Genomic DNA, 23780 nt, shown 5'->3' with positions numbered 1-23780 from the left:
TCCCAGCTATTCGGGAGGCAGCGGCAGGAGAATTGCTTGAGCCTGAGAGGCAGAGCTTGCAGTGAGCTGAGATCATGCCACTGCACTCCAGCCTGGGCAACAAAGTGACACTCCATCTCAAAAACAAAGACTATCCAGTGGCACAGAAAATCAACGTAATCAAAATGTGATGCACATCTCCTTTTCCCTAATCTTTTTTTACAATAGTACCATATATATATATAAAAAACATAAAACACACCATCTTAACTTTTTTTTTTTTTTTCAGACGGAGTCTCACTGTGTTGCCCAGGCTGCAGTGCATTGGTGCGATCTCGGCTCACTGCAAGCTCCGCCTCCCGGGTTCATGCCATTCTCCTGTCTCAGCCTCCCGAGTAGCTGGGACTACAGGCGCCTGCCACCATGCCCAGCTAATTTTTTTTGTATTTTTTAAGTAGAGATGGGGTTTCACCGTGTTAGCCAGAATGGTCTCCATCTCCTGACCTCCTGATCTGCCTGCCTTAGCCTCCCAAAGTGCTGGGATTACAGGCATGAGCCACCACACCCGGGCCATCTTAACTATTTTTAAATGAATATTTCAGTGGCATTAAGTACACTCACACTGTTGTGCAACAATCATCACCATCCATCTTCAGAAACTCATTTCCCCTTGCAAAACTGAAACTCTCTACCCATTAACAAATAACTTCTCATTCCCCACTCTACTGAGCCCCTGGCAACCACCATCCTACCTTCTGTCTCTAGTGACACGTACCTTTTGGGTAGGATGAATAATGTGTTTTTCTTTGTTGTAGGAAGGATCCGAAGATAAAGCTTCAGAAGATGGTATACTAACATTTTTAGAATCTGCTGATGAAGCAATGGTCTTTAAGTTTATCATAGAAGTAACATTTTTAGGGGCTGGTGACAGTTCTGTAGATAACGTCTGTCGAACAACATAACCCATTGGTGTCCAAGATAACTCTGCTCAAAGATAACCAAAATTGTTGAACAATCTCAACGGTAAAATAGAAATTCCTTAGTTACTCAAACATGCATTACATGAGGTAACTGCTCAGAGCATCATTAAATGTAGGCTATCATTTAAAACATCCTCTTGGAAACTATAATAATCACCAAACTTGTTTTTATTCTTGGGGCATGCATGCTGCATTTTTTTCCCTTTTAACTTGTAAGGTTAATTTTCCTGGAAACTGGTTTTTTAACCTGGGGGTTGGAAGTGGGTAGACAAACAGTAGTTTTAGTTAAAAAACAACAATCCACAATAAATGTCCACGTGGCAAGCACACAGAATTAACGAACTAAAGATCAAATTTTGGCCCTACTAACCTTGAAGTGTACCTTTAACATCAGAAGTCAAAGATCACTAGACTTCAGCTATCACAATAACTGGTAATTTATTTCTTTTAGAACAGAGGCATAAGTACAGCAACACTACTCCTTTAGGTGCCCATGAAACTCTATATACAGACAAAACAAAAAGACATCTATCAGGACATAGGCAGGTGAACACCTGTCAGCAGCCTGTGGCTACCCCCAAGGGTAAAACAGACTGTTCCCCTCACTAGAGAACTACACATCCTCAGAGCAGCCTGTGAAGTACAGATCATTACTCAACCACATACATATGAAACATGAGAACACAAAAGAAAATACCCTATGAATAAATTTGGAATCATTTTGTAAAAATGTCTCTGTTAGGACAAGCTACTGTAAAAATTTCAAAGCAGGGTACATGGAACTCTCTCTGAATATATTACTTCTTGGCCAGGACAGGACAGATGAGCAGTCCTTACAGTGTGGCAGGAGGCTCCCATGACCCTTGTAGGTGTCTATGGAGTCAAAACCGTTCTGGAGTACAAACGCATTAGTTGCCTTCCTTACTCTCCTTCTCTCACGAGAACACCTGGGAGTCTTCCAAATGCTGTATGAGGCAGGACCATGAGGCAGGTGAATGCCATGGCAGATCTACAGAGCCAGATGGCAGAGCTGCACAAGTGGAAAGCAAGGCTGCTCTCCACACCACAGCTTTTTAATTTTGAAAAATGGTTTTCCTAAAAATATGCTATCTTAAAATGCAATATGCTTATTATTGTTATTTTTAAGCAAATTTGTTTGAACTTTGAATAGGGCAAATGTTGACAGGTATCACCCAAATAAACAAGAGCTCTTTGAGGTTCTCAATCTTTAAGGTTCTCAAAAACTTTTGAGAATAGGCAATACTAAAGGAAGTAGTCACTGCTGAGTTCATAAAATTTCTCACTGAACGGGATGTGTACTTCACTTAGAATTCTTGTCTCTTATTTTATACTCTTTGTATGTGCATGTGGGATCTCATTTACTTAACTTTCCAAACTAACATTGATGTTAGGTTACCCACAACTCATTAGCTGTCTTGAGGCTTTACAACAAAAATCATTTCAACTGCACTGGGGTTAAAAATGAACTTAGAATATATATGACATTTTAAAAATTAATATTTTTGCAGCCACTTTTACCTCTTGTACATGAAGGAGAATTGGTAGCGGCATTAGCAGTTACAGATTCATTTGGGTTATTTTTCACCACTATTTCACCCTAAAAAGCAAACACATTAGATGTCATCAGAGAAATGCAAACTAAAACAAGGAGATAACACTACATATCAAAATCCAGAACACTTTGACAACAGAAATCCTTATTCATTGCTGGTGAGAATGAAAAATGATACAGCCACTTTGGGAGATATTTAATAGTTTAGCAATTCCTTATAAAACTAACCATACTCTTACCATATGATCTAGCCACTGCACTCCTTGGTAATTATCCAAAGGAGGTGAAAACTTGTGTACACACAAAAACCTGCACACGGATGTTTATAGCAGCTTTACTCATAACTGCCACAACTTGGAAGCAGCCAAGATGTCCTTAAGAAGGTGAATAGGTAAACTGTGGTATATCCAGATGATGAACTATTATGGACCCTTGAAAGAAATGAACTATCAAAGCCATGAAAAGACATGGAAGAAACTTAAATGCACATTTCTAAGGAAAGAAGCCAATCTAAAAGGGCTACATATTATATGATTCCAACTATATGACATTCTAGAAAAGACAAAACTGTGGAGACAATAAAAAGATAGTAGTTAGCAGGGGTTGAGGGGAGGGAGGAATAAACAGGTGAAGCACAGAAGATTTTTAGGGCAGTGAAACCACTCTGTACCATACTACTCTGGTAGACACACATCATTATGCATTTCCCCAAACTCTTAGAAATTACAATACCAACAGTGAACCCTAATGCAAACGATGGGCTTTGGGTGATGATGACATGTCAATGCAGGTCATCAATTGTAACAAATGCATTACTCTGGCACAAGATGTTGATAATGAAGGAGGCTGTGTGTGTGTGTGTGTGTGTGTGTGTGTGTGTGTGTGTGTGCAGGCAAGGGGCATATGGGAAATCTCTGTACTTTCCTCTCAACTTTGCTGTGAACCTAAAACTGCTCTCGAACATAAAATCTATTTTTTTAAAAAAGCCAAAGCAGTTACTTTCCATTTCAAATTCAAAGCAATCACTTAATTTTAAAATATAGCTTCCTTTGCTATTCTTAAAATCTGCAAAATATATGCTAATTAAAATTCCAAAATATATAAGTACATAAAGTGAAAAGTTAAATTACTTCCTTCAACCAAATCTCACTCCCTAGAGGAAAACACCACCCACATCTATAGCTTCATTAGTATCCTTCTACTTCTTTGCCTATGATATAAACATTTGTGTATTATATTTTTATATGGATTCCCATAATGGAATCACACCACACATAATATTGTGGCAACTTTTAAAAAAACTTTAACATACTACTGACAAACTTTCCAAGTTGGCACAGATGCACCACACAATTCTTAAAGCTGCAATGATCCCATGTAAATGTGAAAGCCATCATTCACTAGGCCCACACACCAAAGTTCAACAGTCCATCAAAATGTCTACAAAGACAACAAATGTAAGCCTGCAATGTATGCCCTGTTTTACGAAGACAGAAAGCTGTCTCACTTATTAAACATAAGACATATAATGACGCTATGTGTATGGGGGGGTCAAGTATATTAAAAGGCTCCTCCAAGTGACTAACACCAGAGGTAAAAGTAAATTAAAAGATTCAAAGTTGAATCCATTAAGTAGATAATGGACTTAAAATAATTTTTAAAATTCATATGCTTCACAAATTTACCCATTTGCCAATTCATAACGAGTCCAGGAATAAAAAATAATATTAAAACACAGCCTGCTCTTTTAGTAAACATAACTTTTATGCTCACCAAGGCCAATAAGAAATTAGAAATAGCTTACCTGTTCAAGAATGGTTAAATAAATTATACCTATCAGTATGAGAGACCCAATGCAAGTTGTTTTCAAAAAATACTTAATGACATGGAAAAAATACCAACAAAGTTTTAAACAAGTCAAACATAAGACTGTACGTATTTATAATCTCTAGGTGAAGGAAATTCCCACAATAGACCATTTTTAAAAGATTATGTGTTAAGCATGCTTTTCTTTTGGTTGTACAATTTCAGACAAATATATATATTTTTTGTCATTTACAGACATTACTAATATCATCAGGAAAAAGTTTCTTTTAGAAGGAAAATAAATTTTTAAAAAGCCCACACATACTTCAAGAGTGTATGTGACTCTATTAATAGAGCAATCAGTAGGTATATCTTCTATCTTACTTCATATGTTCAAACACATTAACAGTCACATGTAACAAGTGACCTTGATATAAAGCACCAGTCACACTCCTGCTCACTCCACGAGCCGACCCTGAGGCTTACACAGCATCCTGGACTACTTCTGTAGGGCACTCATGAGAGCTGTACGTGATGAAGACCGGGAGCCCTATGGCTATTCAGCTACCGCACAAACCCAGCCTGGAGTCCCTGGAGCAGGCCAGATGGAACTATGATTTTTTAGATAGCCATCAGTTGGCCTGACTTCTCCCAGCTCTTTGACAGGAAAGCACCATGCTACAACAGTGGGAGGGTCCTGCATGCAAACTGCTACACAATGGCGTATCTTCTGCACATTACCAACAACTGTCACTGAGCCTTCAGGCCTTAGTGTCCAGGCACCTAACAGAAGTCCAAGGGCAGGAAACAAATCCTTTCTCAATTCAAGAGGTAAAGCGAATGGGTGAGGCCTGTTTTCTTTATCTTTCTTCTTTCTGCTTGCCTTCGTACTGGCATGTACTCCACTGCTCCTTCAGTGGAAATTCATCAGAAGCCATTTTAGGAACTACTAACCAGACACTATTTCTTCCTCGAAGTCTCAAATCAATCCATTTGAGAGAAATGCCTCAACTTGGTGGACTAAAAATTTGAGATCAATGTTGAACAAAGTGAAATACCTGCTGTAATAAGTTTTCCTGAATTTGCTGCATCATTAACAAGACAAAGATGTAGATAAAAGCCTGGAAAATTCAGAAGTTACACTATGCAGTTTTAAATATTACTACAGTTAAGTCCTCACTTAGCACCATGGACAGGTTCTTGGAAACTGTGACTTTAAACAAAACAACATAAAACAAAACCAATTCCTTTTTTTCATCACCATCATAATGAAATGATGGTGAAGAAAACGTTACTGGAGGACCTACTATACAGCCTTTCATTTAAAGTTGCAGTTTCCAAGAACCTATTGACAACATTATGTGAGGACTTAATGTATTTCAATTTTTAAAAAAGTCTTTTTTTTTCTGTATTGGAAAAAGTGCTATCAGCACGTTAGAATTAGTGTGTTGAAAATGGGCTGCCAAAGCAGCTAGACTCTGTTAGAACCTTTTCCTTCTGAGCAACCACAATACCTTTCAGCTGCCATATAAAAAGGAGTACACTAGGTTGGGCACGGTGGCTCAAGCCTGTAATCCCAGCACTTTCGGAGGCCGAGGCAGGTGGATCACCTGAGGTCAGGAGTTCGAGACCAGCCAGACCAATATGGTGAAACCCCATCACTACTAAAAATACAACAAAATTAGCCAGATGTGGTAGCATGTACCTGTAGTCCCAGCTACTCAGGAGGCTGAGGCAGGAGAATTGCTTGAACCCGGAAGGCAGGGATTGCAGTGAGCCAAGAAGCCAAGATCACGCCACTGCACTTCAGCCTGGGCAACAGAGTGAGACTCCCTCCCCGCAAAAAAAAAAGGTATACTAGGTGATTCTTTTAAAACAATAGCTACAGCCAGACGCAGTGGCGTGGGTGGCTCACGCCTGTAATCCTAGCACTTTGGGAGGCCCAGGTGGGCGGATTGCCTTAGCTCAGGAGTTGAAGACCAGCCTGGGCAACATGGTGAAACCCCGTCTCTACTAAAATACAAAAAAAAAATTAGCCTGCGTGGCAGCGTGCGCCTGTAGTCCCAGCTACTCAAGAGGCTGAGGCAGGAGAATTGCTTGAACCCAGGAGGCGGAGGTTGCAGTGAGCCGAGATCGTGCCACTGCACTCCAGCCTGGTGACAGAGCGAGACTCCATTTCAAAAAAAAACACACACAAATTAAACAATAGCTGCACTAGATGTTACAGCCTCATTATAAACTGTTCAAACAAAGAAGGTTATCTAAGTGCACAACGAAAGGCTTCCCCCAATACATCCTTCCCAGCTCCATGGACATCAAAGCCCACAGCAAGATTTAATGTGTAATGTTTGAAGTGAGACAATTTAAAAAGTGTGTACCAAGGAAAAAGAAAAAGTAGAGAGAAACCCTCATCTCACCTTTGATAACACTGCAGCTGGTTTTACTACTTCTCTTAGAAGAGAAATGTCGGTAGAGGCAGAGTGGACAGGTCCCCACTTGGGTTGCTTCTGTATCTCTGACATACTGTTCTCTGCACCTTGCAGTTCAGGAAAGTCCAGTGTGGTAAATTCAAACTCAGGTTTGGAGGTAGATACATTTTTTGCAATGATTCTGGATTTCCTGTCTGTTCGCTTATGGTAACCATCTGTAATTACAAAATTAAAAGAGTAAAAATTTAGTTACTGTTTGATGACCAGTACTCAAGTAAAAATTGCAGAGTACAAAGACTATTTGCTATTGATGCAACAGGTTGTTGTCAAAACACCGTAACTCTTACCGGTGTTGTTCACCTTCCTTTGTAAAAGTATAAAGTTTAAATGACCATAAGTATCAATCACTCTGGTTGGGCCATCGTGCAGAAAAACCAAAATGCACTGTACATTTTAGGAGTATGTACAGTCATGCGCCACATAATGATGGTCTGGTCAACAATGGATTATGTATACAACAGCCCCATAAGATTGTAATGAAGCTGAAAAATTCCTATTGTCTACTGGTAATGTCATGGTGCAATTACTCACGTTTGTGGTGATGCTGGTGTAAACAAACCTACTGAGCTAACAGGCATATAAAAGTATAGTACATGTGATGATGTACAGTACATAATACTTGATAATAATAAACAACTATGTCACTAGTTTATGTATGTATTATACTTTTTATCTTTGGAGTACATACTCCCTCTACTTACAAAAGAAAAATTTGGCCAGGGCAAGGTGGCTCACGCCTTAATCCCAGCACTTCGGGAGGCTGAAGCAGGCAGATCACTTGCAGCCATGAGTTCCAGACCAGCCTGGCCAATATGGTAAAACCCCAACTCTATCGAAAATACAAAAATTAGCTGGGTGTGGGGGCGCATGCCCCCTAGCTACTTGGGAGGCTGTAATCCTTGGGAGGCTGAGGCACAAGAATTGCTTGAACTTGGGAGGCAGAGGTTGCAGTGAGCCACGATGGTGCCATTGCACTCCAGCCTGTGTAACACAGTGAGACTCTGTCTCAAAAAAAAAAAAAAAAAAACACAAAACAACAACAGAAAAACTTAAGTATAAAGCAGCTTCAGGCATGTCCCTCAGGAGGGATTCCAGAACAAGGCATTGTTATCACAGGAGATGACAGCTCCACGCGTGTTACTGTCCCTGAAGACCTTCCAGTGGGACAATATGTGGAGGTGGAAGACAGTGATACCGATGATTCTGACCCTGTACAGGCCTAGGCTAATGTGTGTGGTTGTGTCTTCATTTTTAATTAAAAAGTGTAGAAAGTTAAAAAAAAAAATTAACAGAAAAAAGCTTATAGAATAAGGATGTAAAGAAAGAAAATATTTTTGTCCAAGCCAAGTTATTTTTGGTTTTTCTGCATGTTTGTGTTTTATTACAAAAAGTAAGTGTTATTACAAGAGTCAGAAAGTTAAAAAATTAAAAATTTATAAACTAAAAAAGTTACAGTAAGCTAAGGTTAATTATTGAAAAAAATACTTTAATAAATTTCATGTAGCCTAAGTGTACAATGTTTAGAAAGTCTACAACAGTGTACAGTAACGCCCTAGGCCTTCACATTCACCCACCACTCACTCACCGAATCACCCAGAGCAACTTCCAGTTCTGCCAGCTCCATTCATGGTAAGTGCCCTATACGGGTAAAACATTTTGTATCTTTTTACTATATTTTTACTGTACCTTTTCTATACTTTGATGAACAAATACTTACCACTATGTTACAGCTGCCTACAGTATTCAGTACAACAATATGGTGTAAAGGTTTATAACCCAGGAACAATAGGCTATATCATATAGCCTAGCTAGGTGGTCGGCTATACCATCTAGGTCTGTGTAAGTACACTCTAAGTGTTCCCGCAATGACGAAATCACCTAATGGCACATTTCTCAGAATGTGTCCCCATCAGTAAGTGAGGCATGACTGTAATTCTAAGGCTGATGAAATAGCTAGCTTAACCTGATTGTGCAGCTGGGCATTTTAATTATTCTTTTTAGACATTTTATAGTATTGCAAATTTAAAGGGACTCTAATGAATTTTCTGTGCTAGTAAACTTTCCATCTTTCAGTTTGCTGGAATAAACTAGAGGGAAGCAGGTAGCATAAAACGCATAACCTCTTTCCCATCTTTTTCCTGAAATGCAATGGATAAGGTAGGCTGTAGCTACATGAAGCCCCTCATTTAATTTTAAGACCAGAGTTACCACAGTTAATAAACGTCCCTTGTACCAGACGGTTTATGAGTGAAGTCAATGAAAAGAGAAAAATGTATATACCAAGTAATACAAATTATAGGCACTTAAGATCCCACAATGCAACAGGTACCAAATAATAATCCCATTCCTGGGAAGAAAGACCTCTAGAATTGCTCAGGAAGTCTGACGCCCTAAGCTGTGTCAGACCCAGGTCTCATTTCTTGGAGTAGTTACAATGAACAAGCCCATAGAAACAGCTGTATACACAGCAGGAATGTTTCTGGGGCACATGGAGTAGGCTCGCATTATACTACATTGTCGGTTATTTTTACCTGATTTCAAACTATTCTCAGCATAAATGGACAAATGATGTGAACCTCTAGCTGATTTTATCTCAGATGATATAGTTCCATCAGCCCTTTCACTGTCAAACTTTTGCTGATCATACGTTTTTTTCTCATCATAGGTTTTTTTCTGCAGAAAAGATTAAAAAGCAACATGAAATAAAACCACCACTATAAAAAAGGTTTAAAGTAGCAAAATATTAAGTATTCACAATTCAATCATTTTTTAAAAGGTTAAATACAAAAAAATACACAATATTTAAATATAATGTACAAATTTACCATTTCTTTACATTTTAAACATTAAAGCAACCAACTAAAGGACACAACAAAACAACATCATTACTCACCTTAAACAGAGCTTTCATTTCTTGTGGGAGAGGGCACATGTTCTCATTTCGATGCTTCACTGTTTGAAACCCTTGGTAACAACTGGGTTGGCTATAATGATACTGGGAGCCAAGCACTGAGTAAACATTCTGTGTGGAGTCAAGGGTATAAGGAGAATAGGCATATGGATGAAGAGTTATCTCAGAAGATAAATACTGAGGTGGAAAAGTTGAAGCTCCAAAGGCCATGTCTTCAGTATATATTTTCTGCCTAAGTAAAAAGTGTAAACTTTAGTTGCAGATTTCATACTGCAAACCAAGAAGCTTTTCTGTAATTAATTCAAACTTTTTCAAGCTTTTCTGTAACTAATTCAAACTGAACATTTAGTATTTTTGAGACCATTCACTCTAGCATTGAAATAATCCCTAATTAAAAGCCAAATAAAATCTGAGTATTTCTTTCTCGCCCTGCAAAGAAAGATGTTGACTCTATTTTTTTTATTAATGAGCTGGAAGTCCGTAAGAAACATCAACAGAGCCTGAAGATGCTCCAGCAGCTTTTCACTCAACTGCTACCAAGTATTTAGGAAAGCCTCTCCCAGCAACCCTGGCCAAAATGCCCCTAAAGACCATTCTCTCTGCTCGGGGGAGACCCAACAGCCTGCAATGCCTCCATCAGGGCTCCTGCAAATGGTTTTCTCCAGCCCTTCCCTGCTCCAAGCCCACCATGACATCCTGCGCTTTGCTGACTAACAGGGCCAGAGCACAAAGCAGACACTGCACAGCACCGTGGATGGAAACTACACACTTTACTAACAGATGGACAACAGCTTTGAAAGTTGCTATTGCCTCAATTTATCCCAAGCTGCTAGACTAAACCAAAACATAATTTAACACTAATTTTCCTTTTTTAGCCAATTTGATACAAGGGTACAGGTTTCAACCTTTTTCCCATGAAAGCTGATACTTCTGGCTCCACTTCCCTTTGCCCCTTTCCCACCAACGGCTTCCAGGTCTCCCAGGACCTCCTTCTTGCCTCTTCCTCCAGGCACCTGTTGGGTCTGGCTTGACCATCACATGACTTGAAAAGCTCCCTGGCCTTTTCAAGTCATATCACATGACTTTGCTCACCTGGCTCTCACCTGCCCTCCAAGGCTCTATCTCTGACTCTTTCCCTGGTGCAGTCTCCTCTGCACCCTCCTTATCTCACCCATCTGACACATTCTGAGTCAGAACCTCTTATCTTTCTGCTTAGGACTTGACATAAATATAAACAATCCAGCACCTTCCCTAGTCCAGGCCTCCATCTCCAACTTTCAGGTCATTTCCACTTACTATTTCACTTTTTCCCGATTCCGCACGTATAAATCCCAAATTTAACATCCATTCCCCAAAACAGCCCCATTTACAACTTCTGTTCTCATGGATGATCCTACAATTATTTCCATGTATTCAACCGAATATTTTTGTAACATCTTTCCTACCAAAACCTGTACGGACAATCATAGGGCTCTTTTTTATTTCAACAATTCTCTCATGTAGTTTCCTTACTATTTCCAGTGCCTAGAACCTGGTCAAAGCCTTCAAGCCCCTCTTCTTTAAAAATCTTTCCAAAATTCAGGAGTGACTACAATGACCCCATTTAAGACACTACCAAAAGTTCCCTATTGCCTACCCAGCAAACCTAAAACTTTTCAGCTGTACTATGCAGGCTTCCAATCTACTGACAGCTTCCCCCCAAAATTATCACTTTATTTCTCTACTATCTCGCAAACATATCATGCACATGGTCCCTTCAGTCAGGCAACGACCCAAAGGGGATGCAGTTTCTCCTCCACCCACCAAGCCACGTGCTCAGCTGTACGATGTTGTATACCACTAGTTCTTCTCATAGCTGATCTGCTTTAACTCAAAAGCATCAATTGGTACTAAAATTTTCACAGTATATTGACAGATGGTGAAAATGCTCAACCACCTCTTGTCAACAGCAGTAGCAATTTTGGAGAATAGCACGTTAATTCTGGTTCTGGTGCTACCTATTTGAATTAGCATGAACAGACATTTCTAGCTTCAGTTTCCCATGTGCAAAAATAACATTACATTTGCCTGCCACCTCATGGATTGTAGAAACCATGAAAGAAGTGCAAGTATACAATAATACCCAAACAAAAGGCACACACCCTCATACACAGGTTGCACAGGACTTTTCACAAAGGATGTAACATGACAATGGACATTACTTGGAAGAAACTTATTTTGTTTGCATAGGCAAATTTGTTCATTGCATCAGTAAATAATCAGTATTTTCCAAACATGGCAAATGTTATCTATCAGACTACTTCTGATTTCCTTGTCTTGTCCTATAACATAAATATAGAAGAGTCTGGTATGTTCATGTTCATCTCCATCACTTCAAAACTATGGAAGACTTTCCATAATTAATTCCAAATGAATAAATGAGCATCTTTGAGTGCACTGTGAAAGGTACTGGAGGAGGACAGATTCTGTAAAAGGTTACTATACCTTCTTTAAGGACAGATGAGGGAAGGGGACAGACAAAGATGACTTAAGATGCTATGTAGTTGAACAAGTAAGAAAGAGGAAATAGTTGTTTCAGAAACTTCTATTCCTTTTGTCACAGCAGCAACAGATCTCCATTTACATGTAATCTGACTATAGCAATGCAATTTTTAATCTATATTAGAATCGCCCAATCAATTCTCAACCATGTGAAGTCTCATTATTTCATCCCCACTTTAAAGGCTCTTTTCCTTTCTAACTCTTCCTCTTCAACTTAATGCCTTCCTTATCCTTGTTTTCTTGCCAGGCATGAATACTTTTCCTTGGTCATAAACCAAAGCTAAGAAAGAAGAGCTAAGAAAACTTGTTTTTTTTGTTGTTGTTTTTTTTTTTCCCAGACAGATTCTTGTTCTGTTGCCCAGGCTGGAGTGCACTGGCGCAGCCTCGGCTCACTGCAACCTCCACCTCCCGGGTTCAAGCAATTCTCTACCTCAGCCTCCCGAGTAACTGGGATTACAGGCGCCTGCCACCACACCCGGCTAATTTTTGTATTTTTGTAGTAGAGATGGGGTTTCACCATGTTGGTCAGGCTGGTCTTGAACTCCTGACCTCGTGATCCACCCGCCTTGGCCTCCCAAAGTGCTGGGATTACAGGCATGAGCCACCACGCCCGGCCAAGAAAACTAATTTTTAAATTCAGCACTGCCCATTCTTGAGTCTCTGATTAGTCTCCACTCATGTTACTGCCAAAATGTTGCTTTAGACATGTGAATTATTTTGAGTAACTAAATACCACCTAGCAGATGGCTTTGAGTTCTTGTCACTGAGATATATTTTTGTATTTTGTTATGTGAGACACTCAAGGTAGGGAACACTCAAGTGAGACCCATGCCAAAATAATGGATGAAATACAGTGGAAAAATAGAGTATTCCTACTGAAGACCAAATTCCAGCACATAAAGGTAGTGTTTCAACTTTCGTCAAAAAAATACAACTTTCAGTATTTCCTAAATACAACAGACAACTCAATCATTTTCTTATTCATTACAATTCTCATTCTTGCAAATATAATTCTAGAATTTATATACAATACAAACTATTTTTAATTACACCATGTAGGCACAAATAAAAGGAAACAAGTTGGAATCATATCAAAGAAGAAAAAACCACAAGGATTCTTAGAACTACACCTGATGCAAATCTTAAAAATAGATCTACAAATAAATCTACACAATTACGTCAAAGATTAATACTTTTTTATCTAAATTCAGCTACAAGAGGAAGCCATTTTGTAAACCTAGAGAATGAATCTTAAGAAGGAAAAAGAAAATGTAAGGAAAAATGTAAACCTTCTTTCAACTCAAATTTAGAAGAACTTAAACCTGAAATGTGTAAAATTCATCTCCATATAACAGATATAAAGTAAAATGGTGGAAAGCAAAAGTCAACAATTTCCAAAAAAATTATCCACACAGAGGCAGCTATGGTTGCTAGTCCCCTCCCCTTGCCTCAACAAGATTTTAAAATGTTAACCTTAAAAAGCAGGAGTATGTTTATTTGGTCCTTCCTCTGCCCTTCCCTCCACATTTCATCTCCCATTAGATATATGATATATTTTTAAACCATATGAACAAATGAACCTTGAAACGGGATTTTTTTTTTTTTTTTTTTTGAGACAGAGTCTCACTCTGTCAACCAGGCTTGAGTGTAGTGGTGCTATCTCGGCCCACTGCAACCTCTGCCTCCCGGGTTCAAGGGATTCTCCTGCCCCAGTCTCCCGAATACCTGGGATTAAAGGTGTCCACCACCATACCTGGTTAATTTTTGTATTTTTGTGGAGACGGGGTTTCACCATGTTGGTCAGGTTGGTCTTGAACTCCTGACCTCAGGTGATCCACCTGCCTCGGCCTCCCAAAGTGCTGGGATTACAGGCGTGAGCCACAGCGCCTGGCCTGAAACTGCATTTCTTACTAACAAATGCAATGCAGTCTCTACCATTTCTTTACCGAAAATAACAATGAGTATGAAGGAAAAAAAGGGGAGTTAAAGCTTCTGTTTTTGGCACAGGATACAGTTAAGTTGTGCTACTAGCTCAGACTCTTCTTGGTTGAAGAGCATTCTCTCATCTGTAGAACTTTAGTGCAGCAACCGCCGAGTATTTGAAAGTCTAATCACCATTAAATCCAAAATGTAAGCCCCTAGGTAAGACGTTTAGAAAGATACATACTCGGTCACTGGTGGCTCCTGAACAAACGGATAGTATGTGGCTGCAGAGCTGGGGAAGACACATGCTTCTGAGGACTCTAACCATGCCACATTGAGCCCGGCAAATCTGGGGACAAATGGTTTGACATCAGCTGATAACTTGACGCCCTGAGGAAAAATACGAGGTTTTGGCTACAAACATTCAGAGATCAAGCAAATATAAACAAACAAAAAGACCCAAGAGGCGTTCCTAATAGCCCCAGAAATTTTCCCGATGTTGTTTAAAAACTTCTGCCTCGTAAAGACAAGAACCTGCTTGCTAACGATTTCTCTCCAATGCTTTTTTTGTTAGAAAAGGCAGTAGTTCAAACATTAAAAGTGAAAAATAAGGACAACCAATTCAAGTGGAAATAAAATTTAACACAGATTATATAGTTAAGATCTTGGAATAAGGGTGTTTTTACCACAGATTCACTTAGAAATAATAGAACTGCACACAGTACAACTACTGCAGTCAAATATACACGTGGAATGTTTAACTACTGCACCCAAAACACACTGCAGACGTTTATTTCCATTACATTTTTTTGAAAAAGTTGCACAAAAGCATATGCATTTTACTCATGAACCACTACGTCTTGCTTTATTGAAATATCAGACCTTGCTTTGCTAGAAAGTATTATCACCACGAGCCTTTGAAATCTGAATTCAGTAAGATTTCTTTTAGTTTTTAGTTACGTAGTATGAGATTTACTTTCACCGAGAATTTTATGGGTCTAAAAATAATGCACGCGATCGCCAGGGCTCCATCTAGTGGTAATGCTGAGTACGTAGAGCGGAGAATGACGTTCAGAAAAACGCAGGGTCCTTTAAAACAATCTATCCGTTCCCAAGAGCGCGGGAAGCTAGCCAGAGTCCCCCCGCCCCGGAGCGCGGGGCTGGGCCGCAGTCACTGCGCTGGGTGACATCGCACCACAGACGCGGCGCTAACTGTGGGCGGGGTCTGCGGCCGCTGACCACCACCCCAAGGCGGACCCGGGGCGGGGCGCGAAGATCGCGGCCACCCGTTAGGGCGCTCCCGTGCCGTCACCAGCATCCACCCACGCCCGCTGGACCACCCCGTCACCGCCCGGCCAAGCCCCCAGTACGAGGCAGGCGGACGGGCTGAGGCTGCCGAGAGCGCCCCCGTCGGCCCGGGCGGCCCTTACCTCGCTTTCGGGCTCCCGCGGCCCCTCCGACGCCATGGCGCGAGGCGCGGAGGAGGCCGCGTCACGGAAGCCAGCAGCCGGCCGTCGGCTGGCCGGACAGACAAAGCGGTTCCGCCCTCGCAGGCGACGCCAGGAAGTGCGTCAAGAAAAGCGACAGAGCCCGCCCTTTCTTCCGGCCGGAAGTACGCGGCGGCGGCACTGGACCTGCGCGGGCAGCGCGTGGAGGGCAGTGGGGAGCTTGCGGGAAATGCGGACCCCCAGGAGTTCTCTGGGCTGGGGACTCACCGTAGCTTACGGGAGTCTCAGATCTGTCTTTTAGTGCTGGGATATCCGAGATAGTCTCCACCAAGGCAGTAGCGACTAGAAACAAGAGTTAGGCCGTGATTTACTCTTGTCCCCTGGGCCTCACGAGTCTAGCGTTAGGACAGGATCGGGTAGTCTGGAAAGGCCTCTCGCTGAGGTGACCTTTGAGCAGTCACCTGAAGAGGAGAGAGGAGATTGATTTACTCATAAGGAAACTGAAGAGGCCGAGATTAGTCTCACCCCCGCCACTGCATTTCCCTAAAATGTCTCCAAGATTGGTGACTTACAGGAATTGCATACCCTGTAGGTCCTACAAACCTGGAAAGCCTACAAGACTCTTAATGGTATCCTAAATTTCCAGAAACCTTAAGTTTGGAAGTAGCCACAGAAAATAATTTAAAAATTGCTCGGTTTCTTTCGAAAATTAAAAAAAGTGTCAAGACATGTTCAAGAGATGGAATAGTATAATTTTCACGAGAAAAAAAAAAAGTTCTACACAGAGCAAATTCGTTAAATACTGTGAGAAACATGTAAGGTGCGGCAGGGATAGGAGGTTGACCAAAAGTACAGGGAAGAATGCAGAGTGGATTTCAATAGATGGAGGAGGAACTTTCCTCTCACTCAAAGGCTTGGAGGAAAGTGCAAGTGGATTTAAGGAACAGAAAATGTCAGCAAAATAGGCCATTTGAGGAGTGGGGGTTAGGTTGAGGCAAATTGTAGGTTTCCTGTCCTTTGCAGACGTTAACTCTACCATTGGATACGAAGTATTTCAAGCAAGTAAGGCAGGTGCAGCTCCAGTTTTTTCAGATTTCTGTCCCGGTGTGTCTCAGTTGACTACACAGCCTCTAGCAGAAGTGAACCTTAGGGTCTGGTCTGGCAAGAATTTATGCTGGAAGTTTAGGGGTAGCTGTCGTCTTCCTTTCAGCACTATTGGGTCTACCCAGAAGTGTAATGAAGTTTACTTGATTTTGTCATGTTTCTCTTGGTTACCCTGGACACATCCTATGGTAGTGGCAGTAGATTTTAGGATGCTGCTAATCACAACCTTCAAAATTTATTGCCCTCATGTGTAAAGACACCCTTTCTTAACCAATGGACCTGATGTATGCTGGCTGCTCATTTAAGATGTTTCTATAGCATAGCAATTAATTAGAATAATTAACTCCAAAACACTTTCCTAGCAGCTAAAAAGGCAAAGGTGTTTTACAGTGTTTTTGAACTTTTAGAAATGTGGTGATACTTTATAGGAAACATTATCCCTACTTTGGAAATGTAGAAGAGGATAAAAAAGTTAAGAGGTTTCTCCCAAGACCACTAGTGGCCAGTGAAGTAGCCCAGATAGTATTAATTTGGGCTTTCCTGTTCTAGACAATTCTCCAGGAATCCAAGAGGTAAAATCTACTTTGGCTTTAGTTTAAACATATCCCTGGTTCTTAATTTCTTCATTAAGTGAATTAAATGGTATCCAGATCATACCACGCTATTTTAAACTCATTTAACATGATCTTTAAGGTAAGTTAACTTCCTCAGAGCTAAAACTGTAACACTGAAATCAATTTCAATAGTCACAAATTAACTGTAAGAAAATATACCTCAAAAACTTGAAACAGTGATAAATGCAACATACAAACTTTATTGAACAAAAGTAACAGGTAAACTCAAACAGGCACTTAAAAGAAAAACTGACTGGAAGAACTTTTATCTTAAACATCTTACAGTAACCTACTTGCAGTTGCATTTAACTGAGCTCTGTTGCTGTGAAGAATAGAGCTCATGCACAGGTATGGATGAAAGATTTGTACATTTCTCAAGTATTCACTGAATACCACCTTATATACACATATACATTAAATTTGAAAAAGATTTGACGATCCCCAGATAAACTTCATTTTTGTTGATCTTTTGGAAGAGGTCGTCTAAAGAGAAGAATATGTGGTTCTGTGGAAAGAAAATGTTTTGAATCATTTTACTATGGTTTTCATATACTCAACAGAAATTCAAAAGCATTCTCAACTAAGCCAGAATAAAATAAACTAAGGCCACTATTAACTGGTTTGAGGTATCTAAAATGAATTTTATTTCAAAGTTACTGTCTACAGTGAATAGACTAAAAGTAAAAAGATTACCTCTTTATAGGGAAAAACACCTCCTTCAAATCACCTACAGGATCTCATACTAACGCTCATCCCCATAGATTCTGTTTCAATAGGTGGGGCACAGAAATCTACACTTAACTTCTTCAGTTGCTTTTGTATTATCTGGACTGAATTCTAATAGGATTACATATCTCAATCCCAAGAAAGTGATAAGTCCTTTTAGAGTTTTTGATGCAATGTTTTTCTTTAACAGCAGAGTAGAAGATAGTTTTAGTTCCACCTACTTCAGCTTCTATAGTATGTCTTCAAATTTTGTTCAAAGCATTATAAATGCTGTTAGATTTACTGATAGTCCAAATATAGAATTTAACCCACACTGTTTTAGTCTAGAAAACCCACAAAGTTTTAGTAGAGTTTACTATTTAATACCTGAAAAACTTTTGGTTAATACCAAATAGCATAAGGTACCCATAAGCACATTTGAGTTCATATGCTATTACCTCATTTAAACTTCATGTGGTAGATATCCTTTAAAACGGCTGAAGAATCACTTTAAATTAAATCAATTTCCACACACAGAAAAGAACACTTGTCTTGGGATATATTTATGATAAAATGCTTTGGGATACTGTTAACAATGATACAGATTTTAAAATACCTTTTTTTTTTTTTTACATTATTTTCCAAGTAGAATGTGTTACTTTCACTCCTGTAGTATTTTATTTACCATAAAATTGGAACTCTCTCCAAAGTCAAGAAATTAGTCATTAAAAAAAAAAAAACTTATAAGAAGAGTTACTCTGAGATATCATTTACTGTCAATGATATTTTTAAAATTTTGACAACCATAACCACCAATATTTCAACAATTACTGCTTTACTATAATACAGCATAGCTTACCTGGCTCATGAATCATGTAATGAACCCAGCCTAGACTCTGTTGGACGCCAAGTCTCCTCCACTCCTCTTCAGACATCAGATGAGTTTTAGGTACTTGTTTGGAAAGTTCTCTTGGTAACATAACATGCCTGTTAAAAGATACAGCCAAGTGTTAGTCCAGTGCCTTTTCTACAACTGTCGCTTTATACATGTACCTTTAGGAACTCTGTTGCTTTAATATTGAGAACTGCACTCTACTACCTTTAATTCTGATATGACGGCCTATGTTCAAATTAGGGTGCTAAGAGCACACAATCCAAAAGCAGAAGGCATTTTTCTAAGGATTAATCTTTTTCTCTTACCACAGAATGCTTACCAGTTGCCTTAATCATCTTCAGGAATAGAAACCCAAAATGTAAGTTGAACATATGGTTACCAGCCTCCAAATCATAAGCCAACAAGATATAAGAAAACGTGTAACTTATTATGAAAAGTGTTCTCAAAAGGAAAGAACATGCTGAACTCTTTTCTCCTTCTTGTTGAATGCACATTAATACAATCAGGGAGCCAGAGCAGGAATCTAGGACCATAGAAGCAACTGTAAATTGAGAACAGTAAAGCAACAAGAGGCAAAGACCCAGCCTAGTCCCTGACTGTAAAGCTGTTATCCCTGCCCCAGATTATTAGACTTTTATGTAACGAAAAAGTCTAAGTTACAGTTAATTTGGGTTTCCTCTTACTCAACACTAGCTTTGTAGTAGCTACTAGTCCTTGTATGCTCCAGAAGTTGCTTTATACTTCAAGTACTTTGTTCAAAATTAAAAACAGAAAACCACTAACTGTACATACACATTGTGTGCAACCTCACAGTTTTCCAGTTAATTTACTGACCTATATCCAAAACTTACATTGTTCAGTTTCTTAGGCAAGCATGGAATAACCTTCAAAGTTAAACCATCAATATGTACAATTGTAGCAAATCTGTATCATTGTTAACAGTATCCCAAAGCATTCTATCAAAGATTTGCCAAACAAATCTCTTTCCCCAAACTGAATAAGAATTTTTACTCAATTACCATAAAAAGGACTTTATAAAAGTCACAATTCTCAGCTTGATGTTTACCATCTCCAGTAGTACCAACGGTTTTATACTGAACCATCCATAACCACCAACCCAAATTTTTAACCAGTATAAGATACCTGTCTGTGAGTCAGCTGGCTGGCGATGAATCAGGTGCAATCTGGTCACTTTCTGAGACACAGTGAACTGAACCCCTAACCCACTATAAGCACCCAGCTGTCATCAACTTAAATTTTAATCTGTGGTTAAGTACCAATTTATCTGCAGGGCAAAGTGAGCCTCAGAAAAATTCTATTATGTTGCTAGATTGCCTTAAGGCCACCAAGTCATAGCTTACTACCATTATTTGTAGAGTTTTCATCAATTCCAGTGAACTATATGGTGATTCTTTGTAATTCTTACCAGTTATCACCCACATTCTTGAAATGCTGCTTTAACATCTAACTATTAAGGCTCTACAAATAATGTTATCTTATTTCTATCTTCTATGTTGTTGATTATTCTCAAAGAGAAATGTAGTGCTTTTGTACCTTTTCTATCAAACTTACAGAGTACATAAATCTACCAACGAGTTATTTAGATAGAAGTTACCACCCTTCTCCATAAACACGGATATAGGCTCTCCTCCATCAGGGTTTCTTTATAAAGGAAAAATGTTTTAAGTAGCATCAACACCATATGAGGATTCTACCTGTATTTTGCCACACAGAGATTTCAAACTAACTACATGTAAGGAAAATTATTTCCAAAATCTAACGTTTATTTCACTTGAAATGCAAAATAGTGCAAGTATTACTAACTTGTAAAGCTGCCCAGAGAAATTAACAGTTTTTCTCTTGGGAAAACAGACTTCCATGATGTGGGGGTGGGGGCACTCACTGTTATTCCCTTAGAAACATTAAGACCCTTACGTAAAAGGACTAGGAAATTAAGTTTGTAATTAAAAAAAATCAAAGAAAGATAGAGATAACTGCACACTGGGAAAAATTAAATACTAGCCTTTGAAATTTACACTGCATGCTGCATCGTTACATATTAATACAAACCACCCTAGACTCATGCTTTAGCGGTATATTATCACTAGTTTCCCCTTTAAAATTATCTGTGGAAATTACTATCCTGTTTCATAAACGTTAGTGGCTTGGCCAATTAATACCAGCTCTAATTTTTATTGGATTAAAATAGATCACTTCAGATATGTAAACTTTCTTCTATACATTACCACACACAAATCATTTGAGTATATTAAAACTAAAAAATCGACCTACTGCCATCAGAAAGAAGTCTGAGAAATAGCTTCATTTATTTTCAATATTATACCCTAAAAGAAACTTGTACCAACCCTTAAATCCTTATCCTAAACACTTGGCACCAGATGTGTTTCAGAATAATTTTCTAGGTTTTAGTAAGGTTATTACGGTTTACACTGTGTTCATTATCGGATATCCTCAATAGGGCTCTTGATTAACAACGCATAATTGAACACTGCCAGCATTATTACACGATTAGAACTGTATAGTTTGTTATTACTGTAAGGTTAACACAATCTACTTGAAATTTACCTACAGCCAGAAAAACGTTATTTTTCTAGCTAGGAATACAAAAGGATGCAATTATTACTACCCATAGAAATCTTCAGTAGTCCTCAGGTGAAAACAGACTTCCATGCTACTAGGGAGGGGGAGAAAAAGAGAAACCACCCACTGTTTTGTTCTTTCTTCCTTAAATAGCATTCGGAGAAATCTAACCTACAAAGGCAACAGACAGAAAACAAGGTCACAATTTGGCCAACGATGGCATGGGCTTTATCTCTCCTAAATCTTGGTAGTATCCCAGAACGCAGCGTTGTAGTCACTACCTAGTAAGAAAAAGGGGTTGACTGTTCTGTGAAGCCACGCCCTAAATGAAGTGTCCTGCATACAACAAGGACAACAAATTTTAAATGTACCTACCCGCTTTCCCCCAATCTAGTTTAATTGGGGGAAGGGGTGACGGTCACTTAAAATTTGTCTAATTTTACTGATCGATTACAGCCACTATGTTCTAGTACATTGCTTCAGGACTCAAACGCAAAAGTTTCTCAAAGCCCAAAATTTGGCCAGTGTATACTAGCAGAAAACAATGCCCAAAGTCCACTCAAGTTCTTAATCGGCCTTAAAATGAAACTCCTTTAATAATGCCCTCAATTGTATGACTGCGGCCAACCTATAACGGCCCAAATCACCATACCCAGTAAACATTTCCGAATCCCCATCAAGCTGATTTTTCGGGGGGTCGCCCGCAAAGCTTATTCTTATACCACTCACTTCAAAAACAAGAAAAAGTGTTCCTCCATGTTAACAGATGAAAATGACCATTTGACCATTCTAAACCACAAACTAGTAAAAGCTGCATCACCCCGTCAGCGACAGAGAAGGTGTGTCACGGTTGCTAAAGGAAAAGGACGGCACCAGGTGGGTTTTCCTGGACTGGTTCAAATACTTGGAACTGAAATCAGTTACTGAACGGCCTAATTACTTCCGCCACGGCCGAGAGAAAAGTGACTGGATGGTCACTCCGCGTCGCCGAGGACCCCGTGACCGCCAAGTTGCGCCGGTTCATACCAGCGCGCTAAACGCGGCCCGGTGGGCCCTCTTCCCTCACCCTTCGGCGCACACCGAACAAAGGCCCAACCGGCCGGGCGCGGCCAGGCACCCAACCATGGCCGACTGCGCGGGGCGCCACGTGGCCGCGACCCCAAACCCCGGCCCTCGCCCTCTGGCCCTGGGCTCCGCCCCCCAGGCCCCGACCCCCCCAACCCTGCTATGTCTGCGTCGCCCCGCCCGCGGGGGCCCTGGCTGAGGGAGCCGGCTCCGGGTCTGAGAAAGGCGCCCACCGGTACTCGTAGTATTCGTCGAAGTACTTGTCCGAGTAGTAGATCTGCTTGTGGGCCATCCTGCTGGCGCGCTGCAGAATACGAAACGAGAGAGCGCGAAGAACGGGCACAGCAGAAAAAGCCCACGTCCGGACAAGGCAACGACTCGCCAGAGACTAACGACCACAGTCCCAACGATCCCGATTTGAATCCGACAGCCCGCCGCCGATTGGACAGCAGCGCCGACCAATCACCTTCTGCGGAAGTCGGCCGGCTGCCAGCCTATCGTCGCTGCCGCCTCGCGAAGTTCGCTTCCCGGGTCAGCCAATCAGAGATCTGTTGCGAGGTTGCCCGAGGGAAGATAGGTACGGCACGTGGGCGGGAGAGCCCTTAACGGGCAAGGGCGTGGCAAGAGGAGGGCGAAGTCGGGACGTTAATGGCCGCAGACCGCGTGCGCAGGAACGTGGAAAGCTCCAGGACACGGAACCGTTGGGGCGGAGGACCTCAAGGCGGAGTGAGGTAGCACGGGGTTTGGTGATGACGTAGTCGGTCGAGGCCGGAAGCGTGGGCCACAGGGCTTTGAGCGGAAGCTGTCGACCTTGCGCGGTGATGGCAGTCCTCGTGACGCCTTGTATTCCCTCAGGCTCGAGCCAGGAGCCTGGGTCCACTTTGAAAAGCAGTAAAAGGCAGAAATGTTCTGCAGTGTGAGGGGGAGGGCGGCTGCGCGGTCGGCTGGGTGAGGGGGGCGCCGGGCGGCTGCGGCGTGGCTGTGTCCCGGACTGCCCTGCGCAGCTGGCCGTTTCGCCGCCTCGTGCAATTGCTGAGGTTCCGGCCTGGCCCGTCGGGGGGTTACTGGCGCCGCTTTAGGCGACTGTGTGGAGAATGGAGCCTGCGGAGCCACGCGTATGGAGAGGCCCCGAGCCGGCGCGGTGGC

General features: G+C 40.8%; 2 protein-coding genes across 7 annotated transcripts in view; both read right to left on the bottom strand.

Annotated features, from left to right (window-relative positions):
- The window catches only part of SECISBP2 (SECIS binding protein 2), a 40282-nt gene extending 24537 nt beyond the window's left edge, over positions 1 to 15745 (bottom strand). The window contains exons 1-7 of one of the 6 annotated variants that reach the window (XM_032164489.2): positions 15633 to 15745; positions 14447 to 14592; positions 9721 to 9970; positions 9359 to 9500; positions 6756 to 6982; positions 2499 to 2577; positions 755 to 963 (exon numbers count right to left, since the gene is read on the bottom strand). In XM_032164489.2, the coding sequence (XP_032020380.1) occupies positions 755 to 963; positions 2499 to 2577; positions 6756 to 6982; positions 9359 to 9500; positions 9721 to 9970; positions 14447 to 14592; positions 15633 to 15668 (1089 nt within the window). In that variant the 5' untranslated portion in view covers positions 15669 to 15745. Of the gene's footprint in view, positions 1 to 754; positions 964 to 2498; positions 2578 to 6755; positions 6983 to 9358; positions 9501 to 9720; positions 9971 to 14446; positions 14593 to 15084; positions 15102 to 15178; positions 15392 to 15632 lie in introns of those variants that run through there. The other 5 variants (XM_032164491.2, XM_032164492.2, XM_058446049.1 and 2 more) reach the window with 5 other exon arrangements.
- A 1803-nt stretch (positions 15746 to 17548) lies between these two features.
- CKS2 (CDC28 protein kinase regulatory subunit 2) lies at positions 17549 to 23045 on the bottom strand. The gene is made up of 3 exons (XM_032164478.2): positions 22868 to 23045; positions 18933 to 19060; positions 17549 to 17873 (listed from the first exon to the last, which is right to left on the bottom strand). The coding sequence occupies exons 1-3, from the start codon at positions 22924 to 22926 to the stop codon at positions 17821 to 17823; spliced, it is 240 nt and encodes a 79-aa protein (XP_032020369.1). The 5' UTR covers positions 22927 to 23045; the 3' UTR covers positions 17549 to 17820.
- Positions 23046 to 23780: the final 735 nt, after the last annotated feature.

This window comes from Hylobates moloch, unplaced genomic scaffold, assembly GCF_009828535.3.
Source record: "Hylobates moloch isolate HMO894 unplaced genomic scaffold, HMol_V3 SCAFFOLD_10, whole genome shotgun sequence".
In the NCBI taxonomy this organism is placed as follows: Eukaryota; Metazoa; Chordata; class Mammalia; order Primates; family Hylobatidae; genus Hylobates; species Hylobates moloch.
Note: the sequence above shows the minus strand (reverse complement) of the source record. Positions and strands in the feature narration are given on the sequence as shown.